Source organism: Eurytemora carolleeae, unplaced genomic scaffold, assembly GCF_000591075.1.
Source record: "Eurytemora carolleeae unplaced genomic scaffold, Eaff_2.0 scaffold505, whole genome shotgun sequence".
NCBI lineage: Eukaryota > Metazoa > Arthropoda > Copepoda > Calanoida > Temoridae > Eurytemora > Eurytemora carolleeae.
The window spans coordinates 24,205-39,134 of NW_019396425.1; the positions used below are offsets into that span (position 1 = coordinate 24,205).

The window sequence follows — 14,930 nt, forward strand, 5'->3', positions numbered from 1 at the left end:
TATGTTGTATCCAAGATCTGAGTATATCCTAGAAAAGTGCAAAACCTCTACTATTTATCTTCTATTAAGCCCATGTAAACCAATCAATAAATTCCAAACGTGACATGAAGGCACAGGGTCTGCAGAGTCAAGAATATTTAGAGTGAAATGTCGAAAAAAGTTTAAACCCAACATTTTGTCTAGCCCCCCTAGAGAAGGGATAACTTTGATTTTCAGAGGGGATTCAGCCCCTAACAATATTAAGAGGAGATTCAGCCCCTAACAATATTCAGAGGGGATTCAGTCCCTAACAATATTGAGAGGAGATTCAGCTCCTTTAACAATATTCAGAGGAGATTCAGCTCCTTTACAATATTCAGAGGAGATTCAGCCCCTAACAATATTCAGAGGAGATTCAGCCCCTAACAATATTAAGAGGGGATTCAGCCCCTAACAATATTCAGAGGGGATTCAGCCCCTAACAATATTCAGAGGGGATTCAGCCCCTAACAATATTCAGAGGGGATTCAGCCCCTAACAATATTGAGAGGAGATTCAGCTCCTTTAACAATATTCAGAGGAGATTCAGCCCCTAACAATATTGAGAGGAGATTCAGCTCCTAACAATATTCAGAGGAGATTCAGCCCCTAACAATATTAAGAGGGGATTCAGATTGATAAAGTATATCTACAAAGAAATATAACTAATTAATTTAAAAGAAACTAAATTTTTCCATTATACAGGGCGTCCCAATAAACATGGGAATTCAGTGACGAATTCGATATCGTCTTTGTTATGAATTGGCATTGTAATACCTAGTTACAACAGCCATAATAATATTATGTCTGCTAGAATTTATTTTATGAAAAGGGTAAAAGACTGTAATGGCGTGTCTAATGTCTCCGCAAGATGAACAGTGAAGACGGCCAAGTTTACTCTGATTGTATACTGTAATTTTCTTGTTTTACTAAGTACAACCGTATATGCAGTCAAAACATAAACAAACTGTAAACATAGCAGACGAAAATCTTACGGATAGCTTTCTGCGTAGGTATCACTATACTAAATCAAAGAATTATTTTAAACGAAGATATCGAATTCGTCACTAAATTCCCATGTTTACTGGGACACCCTGTAGCTTCTTTTTACATTGAAATAAAATGGTAAGAATTCAATACGTTTTAAGATAGATAAACGGCAATATCTTTTATACATAGTTACTCAGATGATAGTTTAAAGGATAATGTTTGTGAATCAGATATTGCCTCTTTAAACGGAAAATTTCTTAAAATAAAATCTCCAGCTAGTCCCTTTTCCGAAAATTGAAAAACAGCATTTTTTCATATTTATTTATAGTTTATGCGTAATTGAATGAATTAACACAAAATTTAAAGTTTTTAGTGTAAAAACCTCGTATATATCTATGTAGTATATGTAAAATTTTTAACTCATATCTTTTATGCAAAAAAATTATATTAAGAAATGACGAAGTGGTTGGTACAAAATGCCAGGAAGGAAGTTTTGATGAAATTTCTATAATTTTCTCATCAAAGCTCATTTTTCCAATCAGAAAGGCATTAATGGAAGACTTGTTTTCAACAGGTGTCAATATTCTTCAAATTTTGCTGATATTTAAACTTTCTACAGAACTGGTATTACTTTGTTGATATCTCAGATTTTAAGTTGATATTACAGATTTTAAGTTGATATTACAGATTTTAAGTTGATATTACAGATTTTAAGTTGATATTACAGATTTTAAGCTGATATTACAGATTTTAAGCTGATATTACAGATTTTAAGCTGATATTACAGATTTTAAGTTGATATTACAGATTTTAAGCTGATAATACAGATTTTAAGCTAATATTTCAGATTCTTAGTTGACATTTAAGATTTTAGCCTGATATTACAGATTTTGTATTAAGATTTAAGATTTAAAGTTGAAAATACAAATTTTGAGCTGAAATTGCATATTTTAAGCTGATAATATAGAATTTAAGTTGTTATTACAGATTTTAGGCTGATATTATGGAATTAAAGTTGATATTAAAGATTTTAAGCTGATATAGCAGCTTTTTATTTGATATTTCATATGCTGATATTAAATATTTTTAGCTGACATTTAAGATTTTATGCTGATATTTCAGATTTTTAGAAGAAATTACAAAATGTTAGGTTAAATCACAAATTTTAAACTGAATTAATTAAGCTGAATTTGCATAATTTAGGCTGAATTTGCAAAATTTAAGCTGATATTACAGATTTTAAGTTGATATTACAGATTTTAAGTTAAAATTGTGGATTTTAAGCTTATATTTAAGAGTTTTGGTTGATATTACAATTTTAGGCTAAATTTACAAATTTAGGCAAATACTTAGATTTTAAGTTGATAGTAAAATTTTTTTAATTTTTAGGTGAAATTGTAAATTTTAAGCTGATAAAACAGATTTTGAGCTGATATTGTTTGTTTTCTAGCTGATCTTTTACATTTTTTACCTAAAAATTAAGATTTTCTGTTTTTTTTCGGTAGATATTGCAGATATAATAGATTAATCATACATATTTGCAGCCGGCTGATTGAATTGCTAGTTTTTAAGCATTCAAAAGAAAATTTAAATTATTAGATATTTTGAAGATTTCAATACATTTGAAGAACATTTCAGTTCTGTTCCAAGGATAAGGAAAAGTTTTTTCCGTTTTTTTTACCTATATCTGGGGTTCGGGAGCTGATTTGGGGCTTGAACTTGCACCGGATACTGGAGTTGGATTTAGATCCGTGCTTTCAGCTGACATCGGAGCTGGGTTCGGTTCTTCATTTGTACTGGTGATTGGAACAAGGTTCAATTCTGTACTTGTATTGGATATTGGTTCCTTATCTGTACTGTAACTAAGAGCAGGGGTTGGTTCTTTACTTGTACTTGATGTAGAAGCTTGTGTTGGTTTTGTACTTGTACTGGTAAAAGTAGCTGGGTTCAGCACTGCACTTGTACTGGATATTGTAGCAGGATTAAATTCTGTACTTGTATTGGATATTGTATCAGGGGTCGATCCTGTGCTTGTACTGGATATTAGGGTAGGATTCGATTCTGTACTTTTACGGGATATTGGATCAGGGTTCGATTCTTTGATTGTGCTGGATATCTGAGCCAAGTTCGTATCTTCACGAACCTGATCATTTGGAGAATTTTTCTCTTGAAAATCCATTTGTTTCGATTTTAAGTCATTTTCAAGATGGGAGACAGGAGAATGTTTGGTTTTAGTTGGAAACTGAGAAGCACCATGCTTGGATGGGTTAAGATCTTGTGATTTCTTCGGGTTGGAGTAATTATATGTATCCCGTTTTCTCCGTCCTGCCCCCGAGGGAGGACTGGATTCCACGCATAGAACTGCCAGAGCGTTGTTACAGTGTACCCTAATAAAATAAAGAAGCAGTAAGTTTTAAATTCTACCAGAAAACATCGAATATTTGTTTTTCATATTCTTTAAAGGATTATTATGAAATAGGCTTTCAGGACGCTTGGCGCCCATCTTTTATTTTAATTGTGAACGTTTTTTCTTTGTGTACATTTTAAAACAAAAATAAAAAAACTTCGTGGATTTTATCGAAAGATTTCTCAGATTTTCAAAATTGTATGGAAATCGAATTTTGTTCTAGGCTATTTTTTTAATTTTGATCATTTACAAACCTTCCATGGGGTCATTTGAGGTCCCAAAAAAAGGGCGGGATCGGTTTAGCCGTTTTGACGTTTATTGGATACTAACAAACAAACACCCACCAAGACAGATAAACAGACAAGAAAAGTATATTGATAGATAAAACGTGAAAATTAGTCGATTTTGACCGTTTTCCATGTTTTAGCTTCAAATAAAAGGAACTTTTATAATGTTAAACTAGATTTCTAACACACTAGAGTTGATTAAAAAATGGTTTGGGCATTGGAAATCAAACCTCTGTGGAGTAAGGAGGGATGAGGACGGATCTCCGATAGCATTCGCGAACCCGACCTCAAGGCTTGACTCCGAGTGCCAGCCTGAGCAGGTACCCGGAGGAGAAGATGCTGCAGGTCCACCCCCTCCTGCTGGCTCCCAACTTAATCCAGATCCATGCCAAACAGACTTCATTGGCCTTTATATATAAATATACAAACAATCAAAGGTCGAAACTTATGAATGGCAAGAGGTAGATGAAGTATTAAGGGTATTTATTGCTTTTCTTCTAACTTTGTTTTATGGATAAATAAAATTTTCAACTTTGCCGCACAAAGTTTTTGAAGAAGACTTGAGCTATTATCATGAATTAAAATTTTTTGAAAAGTTATGTTCTCTTGAAGAAAAAAATCAGGTTTAGTACTTACCATGTTGTATGGTTTAAAATATTTAATCCGGAGAAACTATAGATAGAATTCATTCCAAACACAGGCAGTCTAAAAATAGATAGGTTTTACTCCGGGAAGGACGGATAACTATAAATAATATAAACTAGGGAACAATCAGTTTTAAAAAAAAATCCTCTAGATATAACTCTGCAAAAAAATCTATGTTGATTTTTTATCGTTTATAAAACTTTAAATAGGATTAAAATATAAAGGTTTGTCTCTAGAGAGGATTTAAATCTAAATACTTATCTCTAGATAGGATTTAAACCTAAATACTTATCTCTAGATAGGATTAAAACCTGAATACTTATCTCTAGATAGGATTTAAACCTGAATACTTATCTCTAGATAGGATTTAAACCTAAATACTTATCTCTAGATAGGATTTAAACCTGCATACTTATCTCTAGAAAGAGTTTAAATTTGAAGGTTTATCTCTAAAGAATCTTTAATCTTATGGATATTTTTTAAAAAATCTTTCAAATCATATTTTAAACAACATTAAATCATGCTTAAATCATATAAAGGATTTGGTATTAACATTAAGTACTATGGGTTTATGAGCTAAATTAATGACTTGATTTTAATCTTAGATCCTTGAACTAAAATTGCATTTAGATATTTAGATACAATAATAATGTTCTAAGAATAGAAAACTTGGAGAAATATTCATAAAATAATCAAGATATATCCTAACTTCTTCAAGAATATTTATAGCTAAATCCCAAATTTGATAACATGACCTAAAGGAATTGAGTATGAGTATTTGCCACAAACTTAAATTTGTCTAATCTATGTCTTTGCAACCCAATGAATGCAATCCATTATATGGACAAAACAAAATTAAGTTTATGGCTAAGACTCAATTTCTTAGCTAAGCATAGAAAATATATCTCTAAGCTATGGAGGGAGTAGGAGGGTTAGTATATATTTAGAAACACATAAAGTTTTAGATTAAAACTTTGTAAATTTGTATGTCCCTGGCTTAGAAAACCATCAGATAAAAGAGTCCAAAGCTTATAAAATAAATCCCTTTAAGTATTCTATATGATCCATAATATCCATATGATCCAACATTATCCAATAGAATTAAATGCTTGGAAACTTTATGATTTATAAAATAGATCGACAAGCTTATATACTAAACTGCACTGAGAAATAATAGCAGGAAGGCAGGAAGAAGATAGAAAACAAGAAAGATACATTAGGATTGAAAGATTAAGAGAGAATTTGACCTTTTGATAAGAGGATGAAAGATAAATCTTGACATAATTACAAGCAGATCGAATACTGAATCAAATCTTGACAGGATGACAAGAAAATGGAAGATTAAATCAGATTTTGACCTATTGACAAGAAAATGGAAGATTAAATCAGATTTTGACATAATGACAAGAAAATGGAAGATTAAATCAGATATTGACAGATTGACAAGAAAATGGAAGATTAAATCAGGTATTGACATAATGACAAGAAAATGGAAGATTAAATCAGGTATTGACATAATGACAAAAAAATGGAAGATTAAATCAGATATTGACAGATTGACATGAAAATGGAAGATTAAATCAGATATTGAAAGATTGAAATGAAAATGGAAGATTTAATCAGATATTGACATAATGACAAGAAAATGGAAGATTAAATCAGATATTGACAGATTGACATGAAAATGGAAGATTAAATCAGATTTTGACAGATTGACAAGAAAATGGAAGATTAAATCAGATATTGACAGATTGACAAGAAAATGGAAGATTAAATCAGGTATTGACATAATGACAAGAAAATGGAAGATTAAATCAGGTATTGACATAATGACAAAAAAATGGAAGATTAAATCAGATATTGACAGATTGACATGAAAATGGAAGATTAAATCAGATATTGACATAATGACAAGAAAATGGAAGTTTAAATCAGATTTTGACAGATTGACATGAAAATGGAAGATTAAATCAGATTTTGACAGATTGACATGAAAATGGAAGATTAAATCAGATTTTGACAGATTGACATGAAAATGGAAGATTACATCAGATTTTGATCTATTGACAAGAAAATGGAAGAATAAATCAGATTTTGACATAATGACAAGGAAATGGAAGATTAAATCAGATTTTGACATAATGACAAGAAAATGGAAGATTAAATCAGATATTGACATATTGACAAGAAAATGGAAGATTAAATCAGATTTTGACATATTGACAAGAAAATGAAATTTTGAATAATATCTTGGTATTGAGACATGAAGTTAGAATAAATCATTAAGACACAGACTTTAGTCTGAAGAGGCGAAGAATATAGACGGATAAGAATAAATCGATATAAAACAAAGCCCCCTCCTCCCCCCTTGTTTGACCTCTGTTCGAGGAAAATATCTCTCCAGGTAGTGTAGAGGAGTTGACCCTTCAGGTTTACAACTGGTAGGTCTCTGTCTCCAAACCTATTTTTATATATTATATAATATACGTATCAATTTCTAATATTCGTGTCAGAATAAGGAGATCTTGTTCAAATTTCCAAATCTTAAATCAACTGCAAAAGAGAAATATCTCAAAGCTAGAAAAAATGATAAAAAGATCATCAAATTATAAAAGATCACAATTCAAAATGAACAATTTGAACACAACATCCAACATGTTTTATGTAAACATTTAAGTTTTTAAGTAATTATCAAACAGAGGAAATATAATTTCCTGAAACAGCATTAAATCAAACAATGATGTTTTGTTTAAATAAAACTGAAGAAATTCAAACCCAGGTAAACCTAGCATATATGTGTGTTTACCTAACCCTGGCAAACCTAGCATATATGTGTGTTTACCTAACCCTGGTAAAACTAGCATATATGTGTGTTTACCTAACCCTGGTAAACCTAGCATATATGTGTGTTTACCTAACCCTGGTAAACCTAGCATATATGTGTGTTTACCTAACCCTGGTAAACCTAGCATATATGTGTATTTACCTAACCCTGGTAAACCTAGCTATATTTACCTAACCCTGGTAAACCTAGCTATGTGTATTTACCTAACCCTGGTAAACCTAGCTATATTTACCTAACCCTGGTAATCCTAGCTATATTTACCTAACCCTGGTAAACCTAGCTATTTTTACCTAGCCCTGGTAAACCTAGCTATATTTATCTAACCCTGGTAAACCTAGCATATATGTGTATTTACCTAACCCTGGTAAACCTAGCTATATTTACCTAACTATAGATTCTAGATTCCCAAGTTCACTACTGAGGAAAGCTCTGAAGGTTCCATGCAATCCTGCTCGACTAGCCTGGGATGAACGATAAGAAAATATTTACAAAAATTATTTTTATTATATCACAAAGATCCCGAGTGGTATAAAATGTAACACCTATTTTATGTCTGAATCAACTTTAACAATTTTTTCAACTTCAGCTTTTAAGAAGTAATTGGCACAATATTTGCGTTTTTCTTTTCTGGAAACTAATATCAATTTGTCAGCTTAATTTGAAACCATTACTTTCAATAAAAATTGATTCTTAAGAGTAGCTGAATCAACTCTATTCATCGATGAACATTAATGTTCACAATTAAGTACCTATTTCTTCAGTGATTAATGGATAATAATCTAAAATCACATTTTCAAATGATTTTTTACACCCCGAAAATTGAAATGAAATTACCTCTCTATAGCACTCATAGTTGATACTGTTAATCCCTCCCATAGATCCAGTTCTTGGAGAGTTCAATGCTGCTATACGTAGCTAGATAGATAGATAGATAGGTTGATATGTTGATAGATTGATAGATTGATAAATTAATAGATAGATAGATAGATAGATAGATAGATAGATAGATAGATAGATAGATAGATAGATAGATAGATAGATAGATAGATAGATAGATAGATAGATAGAGATTTTCTAATCTTTTTACACCAGCAGGTTGCACAAACAGGGATTAGACAATTAGAGTTTGAGGCAAGTTATCAACTTCTTTCATTTTCTTGTTTTGATCATTTTATAATTATTTCTATTTTCTGTTTATTTGACATTTAAAGAATTTCAATTATATTCAATGTGACTTTTCCAAGTTTTAAAGTTCTCCAGTTCTCCAGTGGATTTCAAGTTCTCCAGTTATCCAGTGGATTTCTCAAATACTTCTCTATCTTGGATTTGTTTAAAATTGAAGATTTAGGGAAAACTTCTTAAATAGCTTTTCAAATATCAATACAATTTACATTTTCGGAATTTGACAAATTTCTCCAACCCATCAATCCCATCCATATACCGTACCTTGATTTTAACATGATATTTCAATTATTCATGAAAGGTATGGCTTTTAAAAAGTTATTTTAGCCGTATCAGGCCCAGCTTGACTGGCATTTTTATCTATCAGAGTTTGGAGTGCCTTTTAGGGAGCTTTTCTCATTGCAAAGGGAAATATTCTCTCTAGTTTAACTATTAAGAATATTTATATTTTGGTGCACCGTCCTGTTTTACCGTCTATAAGCTGTATGTTGCTCTAGCTGCCTAGAAGTCGGCTAGATACATCAAATGAAGCGGAGTTTCCAGTGAAAGTTTCATGTTCTGTTTTTTAATTAATTATTCTAATTTTTTCCAATATTTGAGGACAGGTGAAGGCTTCAATGAGTGAGTGAGAGGATTTACGGGAACCATGGAAGTAATATTTTTCCATAAAACCATTTAAAGAAATATCCCCAAAACAATCCGGAACCTCGTTTCAACCCTTTCTGTTCTAATCTCTACCTCTTTAGAATCCAAATGTACTTGAATTAGAAAATTATAATTTGCGGTGATTTCTTAGTGTCGGTGAGTTAGAAAAAAATAAAAATTTTAACAAATTAATATTTTCTTTAACCTTGGTTGGAACCCACTTTGGTCCGTGTAGGATCGGAGAAAAGGTGTAACTTAATCCAGGATTAGTTTCAGGTCCGGAGTATTTAGACCAGTCCTGTCGGGATCCATCCTTCTCCGGGGATTCGTTCCAACCCTTGTCCGGAGTAGACTCATCCCATTGTTGTTGCGGGATGTCCTGCGATTCGTCCCAATTTTGCGGATTTTCTTCAAAGTTGTTTTGAGTTTCCTCCTCCTCGTCCCATCGCGGTGGTTCCTCATGTTTCTCCGGGTTATATTCATGCTGTACATGGTTCTCCTGCTCCCAATCCTGGTTCTGAGATCCCCAGGAGTAGTCTCTTCCTCCGGTTTGAATAACTTCACCCAACTGAAAAATAGTAAAAGTTGTATATTTCTTAAACTTGGCACACCTGATCCAGTCTCTTCCATTTTCTTTAAACTTCTTAACATCTTGATTATTAAAACAAGGAAACTTTAAACAAAGTTAGAATAATCAAGAAAAAAGCGAATAATAAAGACAAAATTTATGAACATGAATTAATCCTTTTCAATGAACTTAAATCAAACAAAATCCTGAAAAATTAGATTTCTAAAATAATATTTAAATTCAGATCTCGAAATCAATTATGAATATAAAATAAGGACTGGTGAATGAATGAATGAATGAGTAAATGAATGATTCTGCGGGTTTAAAGCTATTCGTTTTGAACAACCTTTTCCAGTCCCACCGGCCAAGCGACCCAGAGGGAGGTCTGGTTGGGACAATGGGATATATGGAAGGATGAATGTTTGAAGGAATAAATGAATGATATGAAAACTATGAAAAATGGAGATTCATTACAAACTTGTACTGGAAGGACGAATATATTTATTATATTAAAACTATAAAAAATAAAGCTTACCATGACCCTATATAGGAAGGATGAATGAATGAATGAATAAAATATAAATAAATAAATGAATAGAGTAACCTGTATAGGTCTCCAACCCTGGCTAGTTCTGACCGCCAGCTCCTGCTTATCAGGAAACCAGGATAATCTCCCCTCCTCCAATCCAACCTCTGTTTTTTTGCCAAAACTTATTTTTCATATTCTATCTGCACAGAACCTATTTCTGATTATGAATAAAATGCTCTGCACAGAAACTATTTATGATTATGAATGAATGCTCTGCACAGAAACTATTTATGATTATGAATGAATGCTCTGCACAGAAACTATTTATGATTATGAATGAATGCTCTGCACAGAAACTATTTATGATTATGAATGAATGCTCTGCACAGAAACTATTTATGATTATGAATGAATGCTCTGCACAGAAACTATTTATGATTATGAATGAATGCTCTGCACAGAAACTATTTATGATTATGAATGAATGCTCTGCACAGNTAAATGAAGGGTCTGCACTGAAACCCTTTATAAATGAAGGGTCTTCACTGAAACCCTTTATAAATGAAGGGTCTGCAATGAAACCCTTTTTAAATGAAGGGTCTGCACTGAAACCCTTTATAAATGAAAGGTCTGCACTGAAACTCTTTATAAATGAAAAGTCTGCACTGAAACCCTTTATAAATGAATGGTCTGCACTGAAACCCTTTATAAATGAAAAGTCTGCACTGAAACCCTTTATAAATGAAGGGTCTGCACTGAAACCCTTTATAAATGAAGGGTCTGCAATGAAACCCTTTATAAATGAAGGGTCTGCATTGAAACCCTTTTTAAATGACAAGTCTGCACTGAAACCCTTTATAAATGAAGGGTCTGCAATGAATCCCTTTACAAAAGGGGCGTCTGCAATAATAGAATTCCTCTAGAAGTGTCTGCAGGGATTTCTTTTAAAGGGGCGTCATCTCAGCGTCACTTTGTGGCGAGAGCATCTGAAGAACCCCATTCAGAAACGAAGAATGAGGTATCCAGTATCCACACTATAGTCCGGAGAAATAAGACAAGTTTTGTATCCTGAGTAAAGATTGGGAAGGATTGCGGATATTTCTCGTTTTATCAATTCCTGAAATCATTTTAAATACATGGTTTCATATTCCACAAATTCATAATTTATTCACGTCCTTTCAACGTGATTTTAGCTCAGATTTCGTTACATAAATGATTCTCGACGATACACTTTAAAACTTAAGGTCGATATCTGTCGATTATATCATTGTTTTTATCTATTATATTGTTATATAGGTGGTCACAAAGGAACCATTGTGAATCGATAATGCTACTCTGTTATTGAAGGATAGCCTAAGATTACGTGAACAGTCCTAAATTAGAATCTTTAAACAAATTAAATAAAGTTTAAAGAGAAAGAATTCATGGTTTGGTCAAGTTGGATAATTCATTTAACATTTCAGATACAGAACTCTGCATTGTTCAGAACAAAACTTAATTCCCCCACCCTTCTAACCCCCCCCCCCTCATTTCCCTTCTAACCCCCTCATTTCCCTTCTAACCCCCTCATTTCCCTTCTAACCCCCCTAATTTCCCTTCTAACCCCCCCCCCTCATTTCCCTTCTAACCCCCTCATTTCCCTTCTAACCCCCTCATTTCCCTTCTAACCCCCCTAATTTCCCTTCTAACCCCCCTAATTTCCCTTTTAACCTACCTATTTCCTATATAACCCTAATCATTTCCCATTTAACTCCCTCATTTCCCATATAACTCCCCTCATTTCCCTTCTAACTCCCTCATTTCCCATCTAACCCCCCTGTTTCCGTTCTAACCTTAGACATTTCCCTTCTAATTCCCATCATTTCCCGTCTACCACACATCATTTCCCTTCTAGCCCTACTCTATTCCGTTCAAACCTTTCACATTTCCCTTTAAATTTACCATTTAACTCCCTCATTTCCCATTTAACTCCCAATTTCCCTTCTCTCCCTCATTTCCCATCCTACTCCCTTCATTTCCCTTCTAACCCCCCTAATTTTCATTCGAACCTTCTACATTTCCCTTTTAACTCCCATCATTTCTCGTATAACCCACATAATTTTCCTTCTAACCCTATTCTATTCCATTCTAACCGTTCACATTTCCCTTTTAACTCATCATTTCCCATTTTACTCCCTCATTTCCCATTTAATTTCCTCATTTCCCTTCTTACTCCCTCATTTTCCATCCAATCCACCACATATCCCTTCTAACCATCCTCATTTCCCTTTTAATTCACCTCATTTTTCCTATAACTTAATCATTTCCCTTCTAACTACCCTAATTTCCCCTCTAACTCCCTCATTTCCCTTCTAAGGGCGAATGTATATAGAAAAATAAGAAAGAAGAATTAAAAGGAGAAAAGAAAAAGAAAAGTTGATAGTGGAAATATGCAAATAAGGTAATTTATTAGCAAAAATTCTCACGGATAAATTATCCGCAAAATCCTAATCTCACAACTCAGAAGAGTGTTTTAAATAAGACTGTTCCCGACTAAAATACATGCAGGATTACCTCTATAGCTTTAAGGGCTTGTTGGCTGTTCCCTGGGGGTCCTGGTTCTCCTTGTTCTCCTTTCTTCCCTCGGACAATTTGATGGATTCTCTTCCTACTTCCCTCCACCTCTATTACAGGGGTTTCCCCAGGGGGACCGGGTTCACCCCTCTCCCCCTTTATCCCTGAGTTCCCCGGATGGCCAATGCGCCCTTGTGGGCCCCTAGGACCTGTAGAACCAGTGTGTCCAGGTGGGCCCTCAACTCCTTTCTCCCCCTTCTCACCTTTAAACCCCTGGGGTCCGCTGGATCCAGGTTCTCCTTTCTGTAAACCCTGATGGGCTGAACCTTCATCTCTGGTTAGAGAGTTTGGACCGAGCATGAGTCCAGGTGGTCCAGGAGGACCGGGGGGACCTTGCCATCCTAGTGCTCCTTTCTCCCCTTTGATCCCCTGTCTCCCGTCCTGTCCCGGTACCCCTGGAAGTCCGTCATGACCCGGAGTTCCTGACATTCCTCTCCGACCTGCTGTTCCCGGTGCTCCAATACCCCCCTGAGAACCCTTTACACCTTTTAAACCTGGATATCCTCGTTCTCCTTTGTCTCCCGGATCTCCTCTAGGTCCTGAGGGTCCAGGGGGACCCTCAGAACCCTTCTCACCCTGCTTTCCGGAGTGTAAATCCATCCCCGGGTTCGGAGCAAATGTTTCTCCGGAATCCTGAACAAGGATTCAGGTTAAAATTTTAATTAAAATCAGATATTTGTTTTATAAATTATTATGGCATTTATTGGATAAATTATTATGTACTTTGCTACTAATAAACCCGGCAGTGTGTACAATAACAACGTGAAGAAGACAATCTTCCACAATAAAGAGGGTTCTAATTGTTTATGTGAAAGGATTAGTGGGTGAAGTGGATCGTCTCAGCATTCCGTTCCCAGCAAACAATTATCCCGCTTGGTTTTTTATTTTCGGAAGAGGGAGGGAAGGCAACCCACACAATAGAATAGTTTTATTCTATCTCAATATTAGAGGGAGGGAAGGCAACCCACACTCTAGAATAGTTTTATTCTATCTCAATATTAGAGAGGAAGGGAAAGAAACCAACATTTCATGTTTTTGCCAAAGTAAGATTTCTAAATTAAATAATTTTACGAACGTTTTTTTCTTTAAACATTAATATTTTATTTACAGAAAACCGGATTTAAAAACTTGTTTTTCGAAGCTGATAAAAGTTTGCGAATAAATTGTGTTGCATCCCTCTCTCCCTCTCCTGGTACAGAACGAGAAGAATTCATTATATCTTACTTGGAACACATTCCGTCTAGGCCAGGACAGCTGCAATATACAAACATTAACAATAAATAAATAGATAGGTTATAGTACAATTCTTTTCTAGTTCTAGTTTGGGATTTAAAGGGACTGTTTACCGTTTACGAATGAGAAAAATTCTGAAAAAATTTGTTTAATTTAATAGTTGTCTTGTGAGTTTAGATAAGAAATTGTGTATACTTAATTATTAATTGTTGTTTAAAACCTGAAAAAAACGAACAATTAAATAAAAGATTCTCTGTATACTGTTCATTCTATAGATTAATTAAAATAACAGATAGGACATCAGATTTCGTCTTTTTAAGATTTATAGTATTTCATTCACAATAACCCTGAGACAGAAGCCCAAAGGAGTTACGCGTAGAACAGGTTCTCTCTCTGTCCTGTAATTCTACAGAGAAAGAGTCTGTTCTGCCTCAGGGTTATTGTGCACGTAATATTTTTAAATCTTGAAAAGACGAGATCTTGTTATTTGTTAAATTAATTAATCTAAATTTCATTCCATTTTAGAAGTACATTTTTTTTAGCTTGTAGCAGCAATAATTTGAGTCTAAATGAAACTTAAGAATGCTTGAGAATTATGAGTAAAATCCGGGAACAGGAAAAACCGGAACCCAGGAATAAGCCACATATGTACACTTGTTCTTTCTCTAAAGTGGTGACCCCAGACAACAACTGAGCCATGGCCAAAAAACGCAGCCTCCTAACTGCAAACAGCTCAAGATTTGGCCAAAGAAGCAATCTCACGGACAATCTCAAGCATAAACCTCAGCTACTCCTGGAGCTAATAAGCTAAACCTCGGCTACTCCTGGAGCTAATTAAATATACCTCAGCTACTCCTGGAGCTAATAAGCTAAACCTCAGCTACTCCTGGAGCTAATAAGCTAAACCTCGGCTACTCCTGGAGCTAATAAGCTAAACCTCAGCTACTCCTGGAGCTAATAAGCTAAAC

At 34.0% G+C, this 14,930-nt stretch overlaps 1 protein-coding gene across 1 annotated transcript in view; it reads right to left on the minus strand.

Moving 5' to 3' along the window:
- Positions 1–2,134: 2,134 nt before the first annotated feature.
- LOC111703063 (collagen alpha-1(XVIII) chain) overlaps positions 2,135–14,930 on the minus strand; it is a 27,562-nt gene continuing 14,766 nt past the window's right edge. Inside the window, exons 7-17 of the mRNA XM_023474917.1 lie at positions 13,954–13,983; positions 12,670–13,362; positions 11,185–11,233; positions 10,192–10,280; positions 9,225–9,587; positions 8,027–8,107; positions 7,577–7,653; positions 6,725–6,808; positions 4,339–4,407; positions 3,933–4,109; positions 2,135–3,395 (exon numbers count right to left, since the gene is read on the minus strand). Of these exons, the coding sequence (XP_023330685.1) occupies positions 2,690–3,395; positions 3,933–4,109; positions 4,339–4,407; positions 6,725–6,808; positions 7,577–7,653; positions 8,027–8,107; positions 9,225–9,587; positions 10,192–10,280; positions 11,185–11,233; positions 12,670–13,362; positions 13,954–13,983 (2,418 nt within the window). The 3' untranslated portion in view covers positions 2,135–2,689. The remainder of the gene's footprint in view (positions 3,396–3,932; positions 4,110–4,338; positions 4,408–6,724; positions 6,809–7,576; positions 7,654–8,026; positions 8,108–9,224; positions 9,588–10,191; positions 10,281–11,184; positions 11,234–12,669; positions 13,363–13,953; positions 13,984–14,930) is intronic.